This window comes from Typopeltis vanoorti, chromosome 22 (genome assembly GCF_054136105.1).
Source record: "Typopeltis vanoorti isolate ZY-2024b chromosome 22, IOZ_Tvanoo_1.0, whole genome shotgun sequence".
Classification (NCBI taxonomy): Eukaryota; Metazoa; Arthropoda; class Arachnida; order Uropygi; family Thelyphonidae; genus Typopeltis; species Typopeltis vanoorti.
Genome location: NC_143570.1, coordinates 64,313,296 through 64,335,949, shown reverse-complemented (window position 1 = coordinate 64,335,949; position 22,654 = coordinate 64,313,296). Strand labels below are relative to the sequence as shown.

The 22,654-nt window shown below is 37.5% G+C and overlaps 1 protein-coding gene across 4 annotated transcripts in view; it reads right to left on the bottom strand.

The window, feature by feature from the left end:
- LOC150094462 (hemocytin-like) overlaps positions 1 to 22,654 on the bottom strand; it is a 2,636,009-nt gene that overhangs the window by 767,245 nt on the left and 1,846,110 nt on the right. For all 4 annotated transcript variants that reach the window (XM_090412206.1, XM_090412207.1, XM_090412208.1 and 1 more), the window contains one exon: positions 9,670 to 9,792. In XM_090412206.1, the coding sequence (XP_090268332.1) occupies positions 9,670 to 9,792 (123 nt within the window). The remainder of the gene's footprint in view (positions 1 to 9,669; positions 9,793 to 22,654) is intronic.

Below are 22,654 nucleotides of genomic sequence, written 5' to 3'. Positions count from 1 at the left end.
GAGCATTTGGAAGGAATTTAGAACGCAGGCTGGCAGACATTTAGGTTCGGAAGGAACTTAAGTTTTTTTAAGTGACAGTCGGAAGAAAATTAATAGTATATTCTGAAAAAGGAATCGTGGAACTATTAAGTTTCAAAGTGGAATAAGTATTGATGAATAAAAGGAAAATATTGATGCATTTTAAAAGGAATATTGGAGGAAACACTAATTGAAAGATTTATAGTAGATTCCGAAAAGGGAATCGTAGAACTGTACGTTTTTTTTATTGGAAGAGTTAAGATTGTCAATAAGCATTTAGTGAATAAAAGAAGAATTTGCTATTTACGTTCTAAAGGAATGTTCGAGAAAACTCTGATTAGGAAGTTTCATCTGTGTTAAGGACGCCAGATCTGATTATTATTTCTACTGAAGAAAAGAGACAGAATTAAGTCAGGAAGAATTAATGTGTGTTACATAAGTGATGAGAAAAGGATCCTGTGTAAATGAAGAATGGAGTCATATATCTTCAGAAAAGGGCCTTGACAGAGAGAGAGAGAAACTGGCTATGAACATTTGGAAACAAAGTGTTTAGTCTTAAGTGTAAGTTTATTTTAAAAAGGCCTTGGATCCAATTAATTTGTAGTTAGTTATGTAAAGTTGTTTGAAGTGTATATATATTGTTTTTGTTTTATTAAATGTGTTTATTTTGTATTTTGGTCTTGAGTCAATGATTATTTGGATTTTGAAAGAAAGAGTTAAGATCATTGCACCAATTGGAGTGAACCCTTGTGCATATAATAACATATAGGTACACTCAGAATAAAAAAAAAAAATAAAATATTAGAAACAGAGATCATCTCTCTATGGTAGGATTAATAATATTATGATAATATCTATGAATATCCTTATCTATATAAAAATCCACCAATTATTAACAATGCGTTTAAGGAGTGGTACGATAGACTTTGTGTTTCCTAGGAGGGACCTCCTCGATGAGTCTTGATAGACTTGTTTCTTAGAAAGGATCTCCTACGAAAAGTCTTTTGACTCCATGGAGGCCTGAATAATAATAATAATAATAATGTTGTCCCCCTTATTTTAATGAAAACCATGTTGTGCTTTGGGGATGATATGAAAGTTCTCTGTATATGTTGCGAGTTTCCATAGTATGATCCGTTCCATAATTTGAATTCAAACATGAAAAAGAAATTTAATCAATAATTACAGACCCACTACCCATGGGTCTGTAATTATTGATTAAATTTCTTTTTCATGTTTGTATATGGGTGTGATTATGGCCATCTTTAACATACTTGGTATTTTTCAGTTTTAAATATTTTATTTATTAATTTTAGTAGGATAGGGCCTAGGATAGCTGTGTGATGCTTGATACCCTTAGGCATTATATCATCAATTACTGGGCCTTTGTTTCATTTGGGATATTTGTGATGGGATATTTCTATGTAGTTCTTGGATAGAATCTACAAAGTATTGGTGAAAGTCATTTGCTAGTTGTTGGATAAATTTTGCATCTCTCATGAAACTATGTTTTACGGTTTCAGAGGCTGTGGTATTGGGAGCACAATCTAGCATCTCATTGATCAGATGGCAGATTTGTTTCATGTTGTTTTGTGCAGAGATGAACTTGTTTCTGTAGTAGTTTCTTTTTGCATTTCTTATTTCTGTTGAAAGGTGATCCCTTGTTGTTTTATATTCAGTTTTTAAAGCTGCATTATTTGGATATTGCTTTAATTGTTTCCATTTTATCCAAGGATTTTGGCTTGTTTTTGAAAGAATTCTGACTTTGCAGCTTTCATGGTAATCAGAAGAAAAAAGCCACAAAACAGAAATTTAAGATTATCATTGGGATTCATTAAAAATGTAACGGCTTATAGAAGTTATGGAAATAAAATGAAGAATGGCTAAGACAAATGAAGTGTTTTGGAATAATAAATTATTACTAATGAACTCTGGAATAAATAAGGAGACTAAAATAATAAAGACTAGGATAATAATTTCCTATGGATATATACAAAATCCTAAATCAGAAAACTGCAGATTTTGAGATGTGGTGCTATAGGTGACCACTTTTTTCTCTTGGAAGGAGGGGAAAAATTATTAGACATTAAAGTTAATGGGAACTAAACGAGCACTCATGAAAGATCTTATGATGAGAAAGTGCATGATGGCAGGGCACATATTAAGAAGATCAGTGGGGAAAACATCTCTCGAAATACTAGAGGGAAATAAATAAAAGTGGGAAAATTGCTTTATTAGTGAGTGTAATAAAAAAGAAAAGAGAAATAGAGTTAACCTTTGTACAAGTTAAGGATCTTCTCCCAAAACTAGACCATCTCTCAGATCACTTTAACCTCAATGAGTGACCGAAAAGATAATTTTAACTCATTAACTTTTGTCTGCTGGTCTGATTGGCTGAGTGGTTAGCGTGTCCACTCTTCAGCCAAGAGGCACCTGATGAGGTATGGAAGTGACCATATGGCATCTATGGACGTCAAATGTGGAGGAAAAAAAATTTTTTTTTTTACTCAAACCGGTGGTTCTACTTAGTGAGAGGCGATCCTACCACTAAGCAGAACTGCTCATCTCCCTGGGAAAAAGATCCACCAAAGGATCCTGATAAAGGCCACATCAGTCTAAGATATACCATAGGCAAGCTTCTAATGGAATGCAGTGAACAAGACCACTTCAGTGGGTCCCACATCCATAAAAAACCATATCATTGGGAGCCAGATCCCATAACCGAAGGCATGCTCCTCTGCAAGATCCAAAAGTGAAAGTGCTTTACATTAATCTTCATCATCAGCCATTTTCAGTCCACTGCTAGATTAAGGTCTCCCTCAAAGTTCTCCATTCATTTCTATCTCGACCATTTCTGTTTCATTGAATTCTATCCATCTCTTTAATCTCTTTGGGCTTCCTGTAGCTCTCTTTCCATCTTTTGGATGCTATTTAGAGTGTTACATCTTGCAGCTTGACCTGCCCATTTGCCATTTGGATCTTTTAGTGGCAGTTATAATGTCTCTCACACTATTTGAGCTGTGATCGAAGTATTGCACTTTCTATCTAGAATCGTAACAGTGAGTTATGATCTTTCCATTTTCCTCTGGATAATCCTCAACAACAAGCAATATGGTATGAAGTGAAAGTTGGTAGAATTAGATATTTTTGGGTGTTGCTACAGGCCAGGGAATGTAGAACATGGAGAAAAAGAAATGTATAGGCATATTGGCTTAATGAACAAACAAAGATTGATCATTATGGTTAATTTCAACTACAGCAATATTAATTGGAATAAAAAGAGAACATCAGGAATAAGGAGAATGAATATCTTGAGTTCTTAAGGGACAACAGGCTTAGATAGTATATAATAGAGAGTACATGAGAGTTAAGAGCCTTCAATCTGGTTATATCATCAGAGGATGTGATTGTGAATGAAGTGTCTAATATTTCCCCAGTTGGAGAAGGTGACTATGAAGGGATCACATGGGTTGCAGGGAGTCACATGAGAACTTCTATAAAGAAATGATATATGTGGAACTACAAGGCTGGTGATTATGAAAAGCTTAGGCAACAACTGGGAGCTATAGCATGGAAAGAGGAGCAAAGTTGGAAGGAAAGAGATGCTGTGTGGGCATTGATAAAGAGCTACTTAACAGCAGGAATGTCTGAATATATCCCAAAGGAGAAAAGACTAAACAAAGTAGGACTAAAATGGATGACTGAATTGATTAAGTGTGAAATCTGGAAGAATAAGGAACTGTGGAGGCAACACAAGATGAATGTTGGTAATAATAAATTGCATTGAGGAGTACAAGGAGCAGGCCAGAAAGATGACTCAGTAAGTGCAGAAAAAGTGGAGTATGAGAAGAATTAGCTAATCACACTAAGAAGTATCCTAATGAAGTCTTTCGATATGTAGCAAGCAGAAGGAAAAATGACTACGGAAGGATGATGTTAGTACATGACACTGGCAGACTGCTAACCAATGTGGATGATAGGATGTAGTTTAATTATTCAATGATCAGTTTATCAAATATTTCATCCTTCCATACCCACTACACTCCAGCAGGAGAAGCTCTAGTATAGAAGGTATGGCAGAGGAGAGACTGATGGTGAACGAGCAGGAAGTATGTGAGGAATTAAGTAAACTTGATGTTAACCACACTACTGGCCAAAACGTCTATAGACGTCAAGGTTATCATGGATGCGAAGTGCATATTTGATCCATAATGGCCGGTAAGGTGATTAATAAGGCTGTAGAAGTTGAAAGTTTATTTTCCACTTGGTTAGACTATAATAAATTTAGTTTAATCCTTTATCCAAGTGTAGGCAAACAAAGATTGCACCTGAAGTAATTCAGGACTGAGGAAACTCGTACCAAAGGTGGACTAAGCTCTCATCACTCCTTGTCTCAGTATCTCCCATAATGCAAAGCACATTTCTTTGCGGACATGTATAATGCTATGCATTAAGGGAAGGGCCACTACCCAGACTGGTTTCGACCTTTATTGGAACCAAGTGGAAAATAAACTTCCAACATATTTCTCTAAATCCAGAATAAATTAATAATAAGGTGGTACACCTTTTGGCAACTCGTATAAGTAAATATGACCTCTCCATTGCTTCTGTCTTAGTATCACCACTCTGGGTCTGCCTCCCACTGATGAGACCTCAACAAAGGTCGAAACCGGTCTGGGTAGTGGCCCTTCCCTGAATGCATAGCATTATACTTGTCTGCAAGGAGATGTGCTTTGCATTATTGGAGATGCTGATACAAAGAGTGACGAGAGCTGCTTGGTCCACCTTTGCTATGAGTCGCTTCAGTCCTGAACTACTTCAGGTGCAAACTTTGTTGGCCTACACTTGAGTAAAGGATTAAACTAAATTCATTATAGTCTAACCAAGTGGAAAATACCCTGCCCTAAACCCCAAGTGTTATTAGGGATCTCTTTAGCATACATCAGCTCACTCTCCTGGAAACTAGGAAGAATTTTAAAAAAATTTAATATAAATACGTGTTTTTCAATTCTTTTAAAACTAAGGTCAGTTCTAAGCCACCCAAAACAAGCTCATAACCATCTTCAGTTCCCTGGTGTATATAAAATAATATGTGATTGTGGAAGGTAATACTATGGCCAGACTGAGAAGTCAATCCTTCTATGGCTAGAGGAACATCAGAGAGACATTTCATACAATAGAATCAGATTAAACGCACTCTCAAGTCATGCCTTATTTTCAGTGAACACAAATTAATACTACCATTAAACTGAGCACCACTTTTGTTTGTTCAAATTTCCAGCCTGTTCAAATTATTCTTTAACTGCTGGATATCAATAGCATCCCTGATTGCCCTGCCTATCTTCACATCACTAGCAAACAATTGCATATCTCCTGTTAGACTTACCCTAATATCATTAAAGTATAGATTTAAAAATGGCCCAGGACTGAAAACCCTAAGGTACACCACTAGTCACATTAAATCTGGCATACTCACATCAACCATATACCACTTTTTGATATTTGTCTCTCAATCATCCATTTATCCAAGTCAAGAGTTTATATTCCAAACCTATATTCTCCAGTTTATGTTACAGCCTTTCATGTGGTATCCGATCAAACGCCTTAGCAAATCCAATATTATCATAGTGTGTCCATTCCTTTATCCAATACAGCAAGCGCACTCCTTAACAAATCCATAATGATTCTTACAGATAACATTACCTTCATCTGCCCAACGCTGTATACAGTCCCTCACTAATTTCTCCAAGACCTTAACAACTACTGACAACACACAAACAGACCTATAATTAGACACTTCAGGTCTGCTATTGCCCTTATACAGCAGCACTATCTTACCTTCCTTCCATTCCCTGGATACCTTTCCTGCAGCCAGACTTTTATTGAAAAGCCAGGTCAACAGATATGTCAGTTCTTTAGCACATTCTCTCAAAATTCATGGTGAAATACCATTGAGTCCAACAGCTTTATGATATCCAGAGTACTGAGCATTTAGAACACACTCTCCTCTTGCACCTCTAAACCCCGAACCTGCCCTATCCCTCTAGTATTAAAACCTCCTCCAGGATGTAATACACCAATAAAGTGTTCGTTGAACAACTCCACTATGTCCCCTGCATCAGTTATTTTTATCCTACAATGTCATTCTTCCAGAATCATTTCTCCTCCACATAGCTAAAAATATTTAGGCCACATAGCTAAAAAATTGGGATCAAGATGAAACAGTTGGAATTGAAAAGGGTTCTAAAATAAAGAAGCAGAAAGGATGCTAGACGGGGGCCATTTCCCTAAATGGCCCCCGTCTAGCATGGAGAGATCATATCGAGTGAGTGGTATCAGTGGAACTAGCTGTATATCCAGAAATGAGCTGTTGTGTTTGTATACCAATGCTAGAAGTATAAGAAACAAGGCAGATGAAATGGTTGCGCTAATTGCGTCTGTTCACCCAAAGATTGTCGGAATAAGTGAGACATGGTTGGAAGAGGATGACATCCTGACAGTGATAGAGATGGAAGGGTATGATGTGTTTCATGAAGACAGAAAGGGTAAAAAGGGAGGGGGAAGTGCTATTGATGATAGAAAAAGAGTTATGTCCACACAAAGTAGAGATGCAAGAGGGAAATAGTGCCAGTGGTTTTGAGGGAGTATGGTGTGAGATAGAGGTGAATGGAATCAAATACTTAGTGGTATGTTGTTATAGACCAGTTAATGTGGATGGTGGTGATAGTGAAATGTATAGTCAAATAAGCCAAGCAAATAAGAAAAGGGTGATCATTATGGGTGATTTTAATTATGGCAATATAGACTGGAATGATGAGATAGCAACTGGAAGTAAAGAAAATGAGTTTCTTGAGTTTTTGAGGGATAACCACCTCAGACAGTATGTAACAGAGGACACACGAGTATTAAGGGTGTTGGATTTGGTCATCTCATCAGAGGATGTAATTATAAATGAGGTGTCAAATCATCCACTAATTGGTGAGAGTGACCATAAGGTGATTACCTGGATGGTTGCCAGCAGTGCCAGGACACCTGTGAGAAAAAGGTATATGTGGAACTACAAGGGGGGGGGGTGATTATGAACAGCTCATGAGACAGCTTGCGAGTGTAGAATGGAATGAGGAGTTAGCTGGAAAAGAGGTCAATGCCGATTGGGGGATTATCAAAAACTATCTAGCAGATGCAGATACAATGTCTAAATGTATTCCAATGGTTAGAAGGTTAAATAAGGTAGGTGTGAGATTGATGAATAAAGAGATATTAGTTTAGTGCATTTGATTGGAGACTGGCTATCTGATAGGTATCAACAAGTTGTGTATGGGGGTGCGATATCCAGGAAAAGGAAAGTCACTAGTGGAGTGCCTCAGGGGTCTGTTTTAGGGCCATTACTATTTAACTTGTATATTAATGATATTGGCGAAGATTTGGATAGAGATATTCAGTTGTTTGCAGATGATGCAAAGTTGGGACGAACCATAAAGAGTAGTGAAGATGTTGTGGCCTTGCAAGAAGACTTGAATAAATTAAGTGATTGGGCACGGAAATGGGGATGTGAGTTCAATTTTGCAAAACGTAAGGTTTTAAAAACAAAAATGGGATGCAGAATTTATGCTTGGTGAGAATATATTGTTGGAGGTAGAGGAAATAAGAGATCTGGGGGTGATAGTGGATAAGGATCTAAAATTTAGGGGACACATCCAAAATTGTGAAGACAACACAAAGGCTTCTGGGAATGATGCAGAGGACACTGACATGTAGAAGTAGGGAGATTCTTGTTCCGTAGTATAAGGCTTTGATTAAGCCACACATGGATTATTGTGCTCAGATTTGGTCACCGGGTTTTCAGAAGGATGAAAAGATGTAGGAAAGGGTGAAAAGGCGACTCACTAAGGTAGTTTCTGACCTCTGGAATGTTGAGTACGAAAGGAAACCTTACAACTACTGAAAAAGAGATGAAATATGAAACAAGACTTCAAAAATAGAATATACAGAACAATGCAAAACAATAAGGAAAAAGATTAGAAATGAAATAATATCTAAAAAAAATAAAAGAAACAATTGAAAACAATAAAAATATGAAAAAAAAAACATTTATCAGTTGGCAAAAGACTGACTAAGGTAGTTTCTGACCTCTGGAATGTTGAGTATGATAAAAGATTGAGAAGATGTATCCTTTCTTTTTGGGGGAGAACCAGAAGTCATCCCTGGAAACTGTATAAAGAGAGTGTGAGTAGGGGAGTGAGAGGCAGGTTTTTTTTGTGCAGGGTTGTGAATGATTGGAATGCCTTGCCTGAGAGTGTGGTGTCTGCAAGGAGTTTGAGTGTGTTTAAGGCTCGGTATGATGAGATGTGTGTGTGATAAAAGGACGCAGATGAGTCTTTGACTCCATGAGGTCTTGTGGTAATAATAATAATAATAATAATTCCCAAGGATTTCCTTTGAACTTAGTGCCAACTCTTCTCATATTCCAGTTTTGGCTTCATTACCATACTAGTCACCATCCTGGCATGGGTATGTATCTGCTCTCCTTTCCTCTCCTTATATCTCTTCCATAACCTCTCTTTCACCTGCAGTTCCTGTTTGATATTGTTTGTCCTTCACTTTACACCAAATTGTGTCCTTTGCTTCATTTGTGGAATATAGCTTACTATTGCTGCTAACAAATATTCCTTCACAATATCCCAAGCACTAATGATATCCAGGCCTTCTAATTTCGTTCTCCATGGAACTGTACGAAGTTGATATCTAAGACTATTATAATCACATGCTTGATAATTCCACATACGTTCCCTTTTTCTTTTATATTCCTGCATTTCATCTTCCAAGTCAAAACCACATGGTCACTCTCTCCAACTGGCAGGAGGGATGTTATCTTACTTATCATCAGCTCTTCTGATGCTATGACCAAATCCAAAACTCTTGAACCTCTTGTTCCCTCTATTATAGGTCATTATGATATCTGGGCAACACGCAAAATCTTTTCTCTCTGCGTTTTCTTTTGTACAACCTCAAGCATGAATCTCAGATCTCTTGCTAGCCGATTTACACTGTCTCTCAAGTCATTCTTGCTCACCATTACAATCATCTCATCCACCCTTTCACTCTGCTTAATTGCCATAGCCACACTTTCTATCATTCCTCTAGGCAAATGCTTCTCTGGGATCCTATCTTGTACACCACATATCATCAAGTCTCCATACATCATACCTCTCATTCTCTTGCATTCTTCTCATTCCCTCTCTTCTACTGTTTCTATTTCCCCCTCTTTTATCATTCCCATAACTTTCTCACTCCTACTCTGATTCACCTTGCATTCATCTCTCTTCCATTCACCTAATCTCATCTTTCACACTTTTCATCTCATTCCTGAGACATGCCACCTCCTCTTTCATCTCATCTATCTCTCTGTTTACAAATTAGCCACTCTTGCTAGCCATTCATCCTCTCAGTTAAGACTATCTCCAAAAACTTCAGAATCATTCAAACTTTCCTTACTCCCCACTCTTATTTTTTCATTCATATTTCGCATGTTGTTCTCACCCTCTATCACACTACTCATCTCTCCTGGTTGAGATTCTTCCATCCCTGACATGGTCTATATGTAATTAGCATTATGATGATGTATTTAAAAATATAATAAGCATTACATACCTGCAATGGAATACTTTTCATTTTCTTTGTTCATAAGTAAGATATGATCACAGATGTCATACTGATATTCACTACCATCAAAAGTCTTGAAGTAATTAGCAATCAGCTCACATGTGGTTATTTCTGAAATATTTTATAAATATAATAAAACAATGATATGCTAAAAGTAAAATGTTAAAAAAAAAAAACATTCAGTTTGAAGATGCTTTAAATTACATAAGTATTATATATATATACAAATACATATATAAGTGCTTAACAAATTTGCTTGCACACTCATCCAAGATGAGTAGCTGCAGACTGGACAAAATAGAATATTTTGTATTTAATAAAAAATACTCTCTTTTTTTTTTATTGAATAAAATAATTATTTTATGTTAATATTATAATATAATATGATAACATAAAATAATATTTTATGTTGCCAGGGAGGATTAGCTGTGTTCTCCTACCAGCATCTTGGCTGACTAGCCATCAGACATGCTAGTAGCATGTTGAGCACAGTTATGCCAGGGATGGATTTCCATGGTGGGTTGGCAACCTACAACACAGTCAAAAACCCTGATGGAACTGATATAGATGACAATGCCAATATTTTGGTGAAGTCCTGAGGGCCATACCCAAGAAGTCTTAGTATCATGCCTCCAGATAGACCCTGCAGGAGAAAAGAATGTTGAAGATAAGAAGGGATACATCAGAACAAATAGAAGAGCAATATAGAAGAAAGTGTAATGAGGTGAAAAAAGCAGTCAGAATGGATAAGATGAAATGGTTAGAAGCCCAATGCAACATTATAGAACACTACTATGGAGAGCATAAAACAAGGGGGTATACAAAATGATCAGAACCATTAATAGAAAGTGGCAACCAAAACAGACCACAATTAAAGATGAAAAAGGCAAAGTATTGATGAATAAAGAAAAAATTGTGCAGCAGTGGACAAGATACTGTAGTGAGTTATATGAAGAAAAACTAGATTCAGATAGCATTGGGAAACTGACTGATGAATTGAAGCAGATATCACCACCAGGTAATGAGCATGATATGGACATTTTAAGAGGAGAGGTAGAAAAAGCAATAGGATGGCTAAAACACAACAAGAGTCCTGGTAACGATAACATTACTGGAGAAATGATTAAATATGGTGGTGAAAGTATGGTTGCAGAAATGCACCAACTATGTAATATGGTATGGAAAGAAGGGAAAATGCCAGAGGAGTGGGTGAAATCAATATTAGTAACATTATACAAAAAAGGAAATAAGCTAGAATGTAAAAATTATAGAACAATTGCCTTGATAAGTCACCTTGGTAAAGTGATGATGATCATATTGACAGAAAGATTGAGAACACAATTGGAAGCATACCTTGCAGACGAGCAAGCAGGATTTTGGAAGGATAGAACTACAATTCAACAGATTTTGACAATGAGGTTAATAGCAGAGAAAGCTAGGAGAAAAAACAAAAACATATATACTTGCTTTGTTGATTTTCAGAAAGCATTTGACAGTATTGACCAGAAAGTGACATTAGCAGTTCTGGAATCCTATGGAATTGATAAAAAACTAATAGCTATATTAAAAGATGTTTCTCAGAATGCAGTTCAGCAGTTAGAATAGGTGATGATTTGGGGAAATGGTTTAAAACAAGCAGAGGTACTAGAGGGAGACCCAGTATCACCGAGCATTTTCATCGCACATTTAGAAAGAGCAATGGATAAAATGAAAGAAGATGCCAAAGGAATATCTGTACACAGAATGAGAATTAACAAGCTGAGATTTGCATATGACATTGTTATTATTGAAGAAGATGAAAGAGAACTACAAAAAACACTGAAACTGTTAAATAAGGAAGGGAAGAGATTTGGACTTGTTATGAACTTGGAAAAAACAAAGACAATGGTATTTGGTGAGAAGAACATGAAACAAAAGATACAAGTGGATGGAACTGATATAGAAAATGTAGAACAATTCACATATTTGGGAAGTAAACTGACATATGACTTGGACTGTAAAAAAGAAATAAAGATCAGGATTGCAAAGGAAAGAACAAAATAAGGCCATGGATAATATCTGGAAAAGTAAAGTGATCAGACTGCAAACAAAACTAAGAGTATTGGAAACATGCATCTTCAGCAGTGCACTGTACGGATCTGAAATGGGGGTAATAAATATGGAATCAAGAAAAATAATTTTGGCATTTGAAAGAACTTGTTACAGGAAGATTCTAAGAATAGGATGGGTACAGAAAATCACCAATGAAGAGCTCTATCAGAAGATACAACCAAAACAGAATGTAATGCAGAAGATTATAAAACAGAAGCTGCAATTATTTGGACACATCAGTAGAATGAGTGAGGACCGGAAAATAAAGACATTTATGTTTGGTATTTCGGATGGTTTAAACAGAAGAGGTAGACCATACAGTTTTTCCTAAACATTTTAACAGTTTCCTAAATCCTAAACAGTTTTTTCGATAAGTTGCAAGTAAAAGAAAATAGGTATATGGCAGAATGATTTTAAAGAATGCCGATGGTAGGGAGGTAACCGAATCAGCTGATATAGTTGAATTACTGAGCGAGCACTTTGCAAGAATATATCTTCCAGGTGGTGACACTGCAGAAATGAATGAACCAATAGATTATACGGAATTGTGGTGAATGAAGTGGAGGTGAGTAGTCTATTGCAAAACCTCAATGTCAATACATCTGTGGGATTGGATGGTATACCAGCTCATGTCGTACATGAAGTGGCTAGAGAATTGTCAGTACCCTTGACTATTTTGTTTAATTTGAGTCTCGGGTCTGGGTTAGTCCCGAGGGGACGGAAAGAGGGGAAAATAGTTCCACTGCATAAAGGAGGTTCCAAGACTGCTGTTGTAAATTACCGACCGATTAGCATATCAGGAATCATTGTCAAGGTCTTGGAGAAATTAGTCAAGAGAAGAATACAGGAACTGGATAGATGAAAATGGGATACTGTATGGGGGACAACATGGTTTTGTGAAGGGTAGATCATGCCTCAGTAACTTGCTCATGTTTTATAACACAGTGACGGCTGAACTGGATAATGGTAATAGGTTGACAGTGATTCTACTGGACCTTGCCAAGGCCTGAGACAGGATACCACATGTTACTTTAATCAGTAAACTGGAGCAGATGGGGATGGATATAGGGTTGGTAAGATGGATAGGAGGGTGGTTGATGGAGAGATACCAGAGTGTGGTTTATTCAGGAGTGGAGTCCAAAAGACGGCTTGTGATTAGTGGTGTGCCGCAGGGTTCTGTTCTTGGACCACTACTTTTCAATTTGTTCATTAACGATATAGGAAAGGATCTGTGAGGAATTGTTCACTTGTTTGCTGATGATGCAAAGTTGGGTAGAGCAATTGTGAGTGCACAGGATGTCAAAATTTTGCAGGATGATTTGGATAGTTTGGAGGACTGGGCTAGGGAAAATGGATGTCAATTTAATGTGGCAAAGTGTAAGGTTATGCATTTTGGAGTGAAAAGATTAGCAGCAGTATATCACATTGGTGGAACCGTACTCCAGGAGATTGATGAGGCCAGGGATTTGGGAGTGTTGGTGGATAGGGAGTTGAAGTTTAGGGGGCACATTGCAAAAGTGGCCAAAACAGCTCATCAAATCACTTGGTTGCTGAAAAATACTTTAACAAGCAGAGACAAACAAGTTATTGTTCCTCTATATAGAGCTTTGATAAGACCCCATCTAGACTACTGTGCCCAGTTATGGACGCCAGGGTTTCTTCTTGATGGGGAGGAGGTGGAGAAGATCCAGAGACGAGTGACTAAGATGATACCAGGTCTGTGGAATGAACCTTATGAGAACAGGTTGAAGATTTGTGGGTTGCAAAAATTGGTTGATAGGTGGAAAAGGGGTGATATGATTGAGACATTCAAATTACTGAAGGGTTTCTATAGGATTAATCCAGAAGATATTTTTGAGAATAGGATTGGTGGTGGGAGGATTAGGGGTCATACATGGAAGCTGGGCAAGAGTGTGGTTAGCAGGGGTGTTAGAACTAGGTTTTTTACTTGGAGAGTGGTGAATGAGTGGAATAAGCTGCCAGAGTCTGTTGTGGGTGCTATGACCGTGAATGAGTTCAAGACAAGGTATGATAGATATCTACCAGAAGCAAAGTCTAAATGTATTATGAGGGTGAAAAGGTAAATAGGATAGGTGTGAAATGAATGAACAAAGAGTTTAAGCATGTAATCTAGAGGAAGAAGACATTATGGAGGTATCATTTAAGATGAATGGTATTAAATAATTAGCATGAGTAGTACTCATGCTAATTGTATACAAAGATAGGTGACTCATTTAGCAAAAGTTTGTTATCATCAGGAACAGTCAGCTAATTAAAAAATAAAATAAAACATAAATAAATAAAACTAGGCACTAATTTTGATATGTAGCCAGCTAAAGAAACGATGATTATGGAAGGATAATAATGGTTGGTGAAAATCGCAAAATGAAAAACCACTGCACAGGATATAATTGAGATATTAAAAGAATAGTTCATAATGGTATTCCATTCATGTGAAAGTCATATCACAAAGAGTTTGACAGTGGTGGAAGGGGATTAAGAGAGACTGATTGTGAATAATCAGGAAGTATATGGGGGAATTGAGTAAACTTAATCTAATAAGGCTGAAGCAATTGACTTCTGCTTTGACATACTTTTTATTATGAGTTATACATAGGGGTTCAAAGGGAGTGGAAGGAAGGCAAGATTGTACTGCTACACAAAGGAGGTGACAAGAATGAAGCTTCAAATTGTAGGTCAATCTGCATGTCAGGTGTTATGGTTAAAGTGCTGAAGAGGTAAATGAGAACCAAAATCTAGAATTGAGTTGACAACAGTGGCATTCTCTTTGATAGATAGGATACCAAAGAAAGATAGGATACCACAGAGCTTACCAAAGGAAGATCATGTTTTAGTATTCAGCTTGCCTATTATAATAAAGTGACAGGTGCACTGGAAAAGGGAGACGTATACACAGTGGTAATATTATTATTATTATTATGGACCTACACCATGGAGTCCTTAGTCTCATCAAGGGAGGCCTTAAACATCATGCCAAGCAATATCCAACATTTGTCCAGCATCTATCATACTTTGTTTTGAATTCATTCACATTCATGGTGCCCACAACAGATTCTTGCAACCCATTCCACTCAGCAAATAAAAAATCCAGTGCTGACACCCCTGTTAACTAACTCTTACTCAATTTCCATGTATGATCCTACTTCTCCCATATCAGGCCTGTTCTGAAAAATTTTCTCAGTAAGTTTCCCTCAATGAGTCTTTGGACTCCCTGGAAGTGTTATGTAATAATAATAATTAATCTTGAAAAAACCCTTCAATAATTTTCATATAATCCTTTTTCCTCCTGTGGACCAATTTCTCTAACCCACAAATCTTCAACTTGTTCTCATAAAGTTCATTCGAAAGACCTTCTATCATCTTGGTCACTCACCTCTGTATTCTCTTCATCTAATCTTCATCCCCAAGAAACCAAGGAGACCCCAAGAAACCAGATCTGCAGACAGTAGCCAAGATCAGGTCTTACCAAGGCTCTATCAAGAGGTATAATAACCTGCTTGTCTCATCAGGATATTCTTCAGTAACAAAATAATACAATGAGCTGCTTTTGCCACTTTTGAAATAAGTCCTCTAAACTTTAACTCCCTATCCACTAACAACTCCAAATCCCTGGCTTTATCAATTTCCTGCAGTACCATCAATGTGGGACACAGCTGGTACTCATTTCATCCAGATGCAAAACGGAGAAAGAACTGATTGTCTTGGTTGGTACAAATGACTTATGAGGCAAGAAGTATTCTTTGAGATAGGATGTAAAGGATTTGCTAGAATAAGCAAAATTGAAGAGCAAGTAGAAGATTGTAAGTCTCCTGCCAAGCTATGATAGAGGTGAACTGAGGAGGATGGCATTGGTAGCAAATGAATCAATATGTAGGTTGTGCAGAAGGAATGATGTAGGATTTGTCAATCTCTGGTCTGTGTTTGGAAGAAAGAAAGATCTGTATAATGCAGATGGACTGCATTTAAATGGTTTGGGTATTAGATGTCCAGAGAGAGAGCTATGTGCACTGAGCATGCTGAAGCATAAATTCAGGAAAAATTAAGCAATTAGGGTGAAAGCAGGTGAGTATGTGTGAAGGCACATATGAGGAAAGTGAGTGTGAGAATAACAAAGTGTGGAATCTAGTTTCTCAAGCAAAAATCTTGAATGGGGTAGTCAATTCAGGAAGTAAATGTGGGTGGGTGGGGTCCCTAATGGGATGCTACGGTTTCCATATACTAATGCCAAGTATCAGGAGGGAGGAGTTTTTGGCATTGGCTAGTGCAACCTTGCCAAAAGTTATAGCCATTAGTGAGATTGGGTGAACAGCAGATGATGTAGATATAGGGATAGAATGTGAAGGGTTTAGTAATTTTGGGGATGATAGAGAAGATAGGATATGGGGGGGGGGGGATAGGTACGGCTGATGACAGCAGATGAACTGCAGCAAAAAAAACAAAAAAAGGAGATAGGCAGGAGGGTGGCTGTTAATTTTATTATTAAAAAAAAACAAGACCTCATGGAGTCAAAGACTCCTGGTGTGAGATCAATGCTAGTAAAACAAAATATACAGTTGGTTGTTGCTATATGCCAGAAGGTGATTACATGGATGATCTGGAAGCCATGCATCAGCAAATTAGTACAATGATTACAGGTCAAGTGATTTTTATGATGAGTTCAACTATGGAGATATAGAGTGAAAGGAAGAAAGATCACATGACTGGAATGAAATGGAATTTACACACTTACTGAAAGATAATTACCAGAGGAAGCATGTGATGAAGGGAACTAAGGGTGTAAGAGTATTAGGAATATTCTGACAAGAAGGGGTATCTGTGGAACTACAAGGCAGTTAATTTTGATAAGCTTAGAAGGAAACTCAATTCTGTGCCGTAGCATAAAATACTAAAAAGGAAGGATGTTAGTAGTGCATGGGAAATAGTCAAGGGTCATCTGGAAGAAGCAATATTAAATTATGCACATAAGGTAAGGAGTGTTAATCAGGTAGGAGTTGGATGAGTAATATCATTAAGCATGAGCTTCAGAAAAAGAAAATACTGTGGAGGATATATAAGGAGAAACATGACCAGCAAACTCATGAACAGCACAGATTCAGGCAAGAGGGGGTAATCAGTATGATAAGGGGGCAGGGACAAAATCAAATTATGAGAAAAACTAGCCGAGCAGGCCAAGGGAAATCCCAAAGAGTTTTTTCTCTTTTTTGGCAAGTGAGAGGAAAAATGACTATGGATGATTAACCTTAATGACTGATTGGAAGTTTTTCCATTTGGTTATACCATAAATTAAAGATACCAAGAAATTATATACACGCTTTATTCGAATGTAAATAAACGAAGTTTGAGCCTGAAATATAAAAGGACTGGGGCAACTTGTATATAGAAGCTAATGACTTCACATCCTTGCCTTAGTAACCCATAATGCAAAGCACATATATTTATGGTTATATATAATGCTATGTATTATGGAAAGGAGCACTACCCAGACCAGTTTTGACCTTTATCGAGGTCTCATCAGCGGGAGCCAGACCCAGAGGTGATACTAAGATTGAAGTAATGTTTGCTTACACTTCGATAAAGGATTAAACCAAGTATATAATTTCTTGATATCTTTAATTTATAGTATAACCAAGTGGAAAAACTTCCAACAACTATATCTAATCAAGAGTATTTTATTAATAAAGTGTGACACATTTTGGCTACTCGTATAAGAAAAATATGACTTCAACCTAAGCATCACCTCTTGGTCTGGCTCCCACTGATGAGCCCTCAATAAAGGTCGAAACTGGTCTGGGTAGTGAACGTTCCTATGATGCATAGCATTATACATACCTGTAAGGATATGTGCTTGCATTATGGGATACTAAGGCAAGTGATGTGAAGTCATTAGCGTCTATATATGAGTTGCCACAGTCCTGATTATTATTATTATTATTACATAACACCTACAGCGAGACCAAGGACTCATCATGGGAGAGCAAACTTTCTACTTTGCAAAATATATCTCATCCTCTCCACTACTACTAATTCTCCAGCTATGACACTACAACCATCCATGCCATCTATCGCCCACATCACCGACAACAGTATTTTTTGTCTGTAAATTGCGTGTGTTCTGAAGGCCGATTTGTCTGTACGTGGAATGAAAAATCTGTTTAAATGTGGGAACAGAAGTGAATGAATTGGAGGTTCCTAGGATATTGCAGTATCTCAATGTACTACACCTATGGGATAAACAGGATATTAGTTGGAAGTTTTTTTCCACTTGATTACACCATAATAAATATAGTTTAATCCTTTATCCAAGTGTAAGCAAACAAAGTTTGTGCCTGAAGTATCTTCAGGACTGAGGCAACTCATGGTAAAGGTGGACCAAGCTATCAATACTCCTTGTTTTAGTTTCTCCCATAATGCAAAGCACATCTCCTAGCGGACATGTATAATGCTATGCATTAAAGGAAGGGCCACTACCAAGACCAGTTTCGACCTTTATTGAATATTCAAGTACAGGTCAAACTCCAAAAACTCAGCATTGTTCCCCTCAGTAACAGGCTCACCCCACCATCAAGCAGAGCTGCTCATTTGCTCATATGTCATCTGAGGGGTAACAGCAACAGCCATGCTTAGTTAACTTCATGGTTGACTCCATTTAACTCCATACAATAATAAATTTAGTTTAATCCTTTATACAAGTGTAAGCAAACAAAGTTTGCATCTGAAAATATCTTCAGGACTGAGGTAAGGTGGTACATTCCTTGGCAACTCGTAGCAAAGGTGGATCAATCTCTCATCACTCCTTGTCTCAGTATCTCCCATAATGCAAAGCACATCTCCTTGGGGACATGTATACTGCTATGCATTAAGGGAAGGGCCATTATCCTGACCAGTTTCGACCTTTATTGAGGTCTCATCAGTGGGAGGCAGACCCAGAGGGTGATACTAAAGCAGAAACAATGGAGAGGTCATATTTACCTATACGAGTTGCCAACCGGTGTACCACCTTATTATTAAATTACTCTGGATTTAGAGAAAGATGTTGGAAGTTTATTTTGCACTTGGTTAGACTATAATAAATTAAGTTTAATCCTTTATCCAAGCCCAGAAATTGGCAAATCAGTCTAAGAAAAACCCAAGAGAGTTTTTTTAGATATGTGGCAAGTAGAAGGAAGAATGATCGTGGAAAGATGAAGTTAAGGGATGAAAGTGGTAGAATGATAACTGCTGCAGAAGACATTGTTGAGGTATTCAGTGATCAATTTATAAGTGTGTTTAATTCTGATCAGGGTGGAATCATGAGGACCTTAAGTGAAGAGGACATAGGAGAGGATAGCTTAATTGTGAGTGAGCAGGAGGTATTTGAGGAAATAAATAATTATTTCCTTGATGTTAATAAGATGATAGGATTTGATGACATATCACCACGCATCTTAAGGGTATGTTCCAGGAAACTGGCAGTAGCATTGGCATGCCTGTTTAATAAGAGTTTTGCAGCAGCACAGGTTCCAAGGGAGTGGAAAGAGGGTAAAATTTTTCCAATGCATAAAGGCAGTGATAAGGCTGCAGTTTCAAATTATAGACCGGTCTATATATCTAGAGAGATTGGTGAGAAGTAGGATACAGAAAATATAACAGCAGTATTCTCTGTGGTTATCAGCATGGGTTTGTTAAGGGGAGATCATGTTTCACTGACTTACAATGTGCTATAACAAGGTGACAAATACAATGGACAGAGGAGATGCATATACAGTGGTGTACTTGGATTTTGCAAAGGCGTTTGATAGACTGCCACATGACAAGCTCTTAAATAAATTGAAAGAGATGGGATTGGATAACAGATTTCTGTGTTGAATCAGTGACTGGCTGTCAAATAGGTATCAGGAAGTTGTATCTTGAAAGAGAAAGTTCACCAGTGGTGTGCCACAGGGGTCAGTTTTGGGGATTGTTGGGTTTAACTAGTGATATCCAGCTGTTTGCAGGTGATGAAAACTGGGGAGAGCAATGCACAGTCAGGCTGATGTTAATGCCTTACAATAGGATTTGGATAGATTGTATGAATGGGAAGGTAAGTGGAACTATCAGTTTAATGTTGCCAAGTGTAAGGTTTCGATATTTGGTAAGCAACGATGGGATGCAAAGTATACACTTGGTGGGGAAACTTTAACAGAAGTAGAGGAGATGAGAGTTCTAGGAGTGATGGTGGACAAGGACCTGAAATTCAGGGACCACATTGCACAAGTTGTGAAGACATCACATTGAATAATGGCAATGATGTGGAGAACCCTGACATGCAGAAATAGAGATGTTATTATTCTATTGTATAAGGCCTTGATCAGGCCTCATATGGATTATTGTGCACAGATTTGGTAACTGGTTTTCATGGTGACAAGGATATGTTGAAAAGGGTACAGAGAAGATTCACAAAAGTAGTCAGTGATCTTTGGAATGTGGACTACAAGGAGAGATTGAAATGAATAGGAGGAAGAGGGGGGGGGATATGATTGTGACATATAAACTGGTCTGGGGTTGTTATCCGGTAGACATGGAAGAGATTTTTCATAGAATTGGAGAGGGGAGTAGAAAAAGAGGCCATTGCTGGAAACTGTATAAGGAGGGTGTGAGCAACTGGTCAGGGGTTGTTATCAGGTAGACATGGAAGAAATTTTTCATAGAATTGGAGAAGGGAGTAGAATAAGAGGCCATTGCTGAAAACTGTCTAAAGAGGATGTGAGCAAATCAGTGAGAAACAGGTTCTTTGCATGGAGGGTGGTTGGTGAGTGGAATACATTGCCTGAGTGTGTTGTGGATGTGTTGTGGGAGGTATTCACTATTGCATACAATGCTCATCCAACAGTGAATACCTCCCAAGATGAGTCTCTGACTCCATGGAGGTCGGGTGCTGATGATAATAATAATAATAATAATAATAATAATAATAATAATAATCATTAAATATCCATTATTTTTTTCCAACCAAATATATTGAAACTGTAAAGTTTCAAATATTATAGCTTAGTCCACACGATTAGCCAAGTGGCTATGCTCTTCACAACCATATGCATGGGAAAGGAGTGTCCTGGGTTCATTCCCCATCTCTGTGACACGAGGAGCATAGGATCTTTCTCAGGCATAGCTAAGTTAGCTGGTCTTGGGCATGGACTGCAGGGTTTTTCTCACCAGTTTATCTGGGATTTTTCCTCCCACAAACAGGCAAACCAGCCTTGAGAATATACCACTTCTACAGACATAGGATACATCGGGAGGCATAGGACCAACCACCTAATCCTCATATAAATTTACGGTTATAAGGAATAGAAACCCTCAGCACCATAAAGATAAAAGAGGGAAAGATGAAGACGAAGATACGGGAACAATAACTTCCTGTCCCTACTTGTTTGTTTTCTTCAATAACCATGTAATCTGATGTGCTGTTTTGGTTATCTTTACAATATTCCCTCTAAACTTCAACTTCACACCTAAACTCCCTGTCTACAGTCACACCTAAGACCCTAGCTTTATCAGTACCTGTAGTTCAGTTCCATCAATATAGTACACAGTTTCTAATCTCTTCTCAAAGTGCATCACTTTACATTTTGCTACATTAAACTGGCAGCCATTTACCTTTGTTCATACTGGTAGTCTGTTTAAGTCTTCCTGCAGGATTCTGCATCACCTTCATTTGCCATTGCTCTTCTCAGTTTACGATCATCAGCAAAAAACTGAATATTTCCTGTCAAATCATTTCCTATATCATTGATATACAAATTAAACAACAGAGGCCCAAGTACTGAACCCTTGTGATACTCCACTGGTCACTTGACTTCTCCTGGACTGTACTCTCCCCTATAAACCAATCTTTGATATCTGTTCATCAGCCATCTTCTAATTCCAAATCACCAGATTCATATATCCCCATTTATTCCAGCTTATGTATTATGTAATAGAGTTTACAGTGGAATGTTTTGGTGAAGTCTAACAATATCATGAGTAGCCATATGCTACTCATATGCTACACTTAATATGCTTAGTAAGCATATTAATTTTAATTTGCATGAAATTTGCATGATCCACCTTTGCCTTAGTAATATGCTTAGTAAGCATATAACTAAGGCAAGACCATGTTGTCCCTTATAGAGTATCCAACTTCATTGTGACTTGATTATAAAAAGTGAGCATATTAATAAGGCAAGACTATGTTGTCCCTTATCGAGTGTATATCTTATCCAACTATTCTGAATTCTGTGTTCAACAATTTTTCCAGTACCTTAACTACCACTTCTGAGCTGCTAATTGGCCTATAATTTCCTACTTTTGTTTGGAGCTTCCTGTACGCAATGGGATATTTTACCCAGTTTCCACTCTATTGGCACCTTCTCACTACTTAGCCATATATATATATAAAAATAAACAGCTTGGGCAGAGGAGCTGTTAATTGCCATGTACATTCTCATAATATATGCAATCTAATTCCATGTGTGTGTATCAGTATTCTGCAATATTTTAAGTGCCTCTATTCTCCAATTAGTCAATGTCACATCTAGCATTGCAATGTCACCACCTAGATTGTACACCCGTGCAAAACACTCACTCAATAATTCAATTATTTGGTTTGGTTCTGTTACCTCCACATCATCAACACAATTTTAAAGTCATCCTTCCATAGTCATTCCTACAGCAAGACCATGTTATCCCTTATAGAGTATCCAACTTCATTGTGACTTGATTATAAAATGTAAGCATATTAATAAGGCAAGACTATGTTGTCCCTTATAGATTGTATAAGGGAGGTTGTACACCCGTGCAAAATACTCACTCAATAATTCAACTATTTGGTTTGGTTCTGTTACCTCCACATCATCAACACATT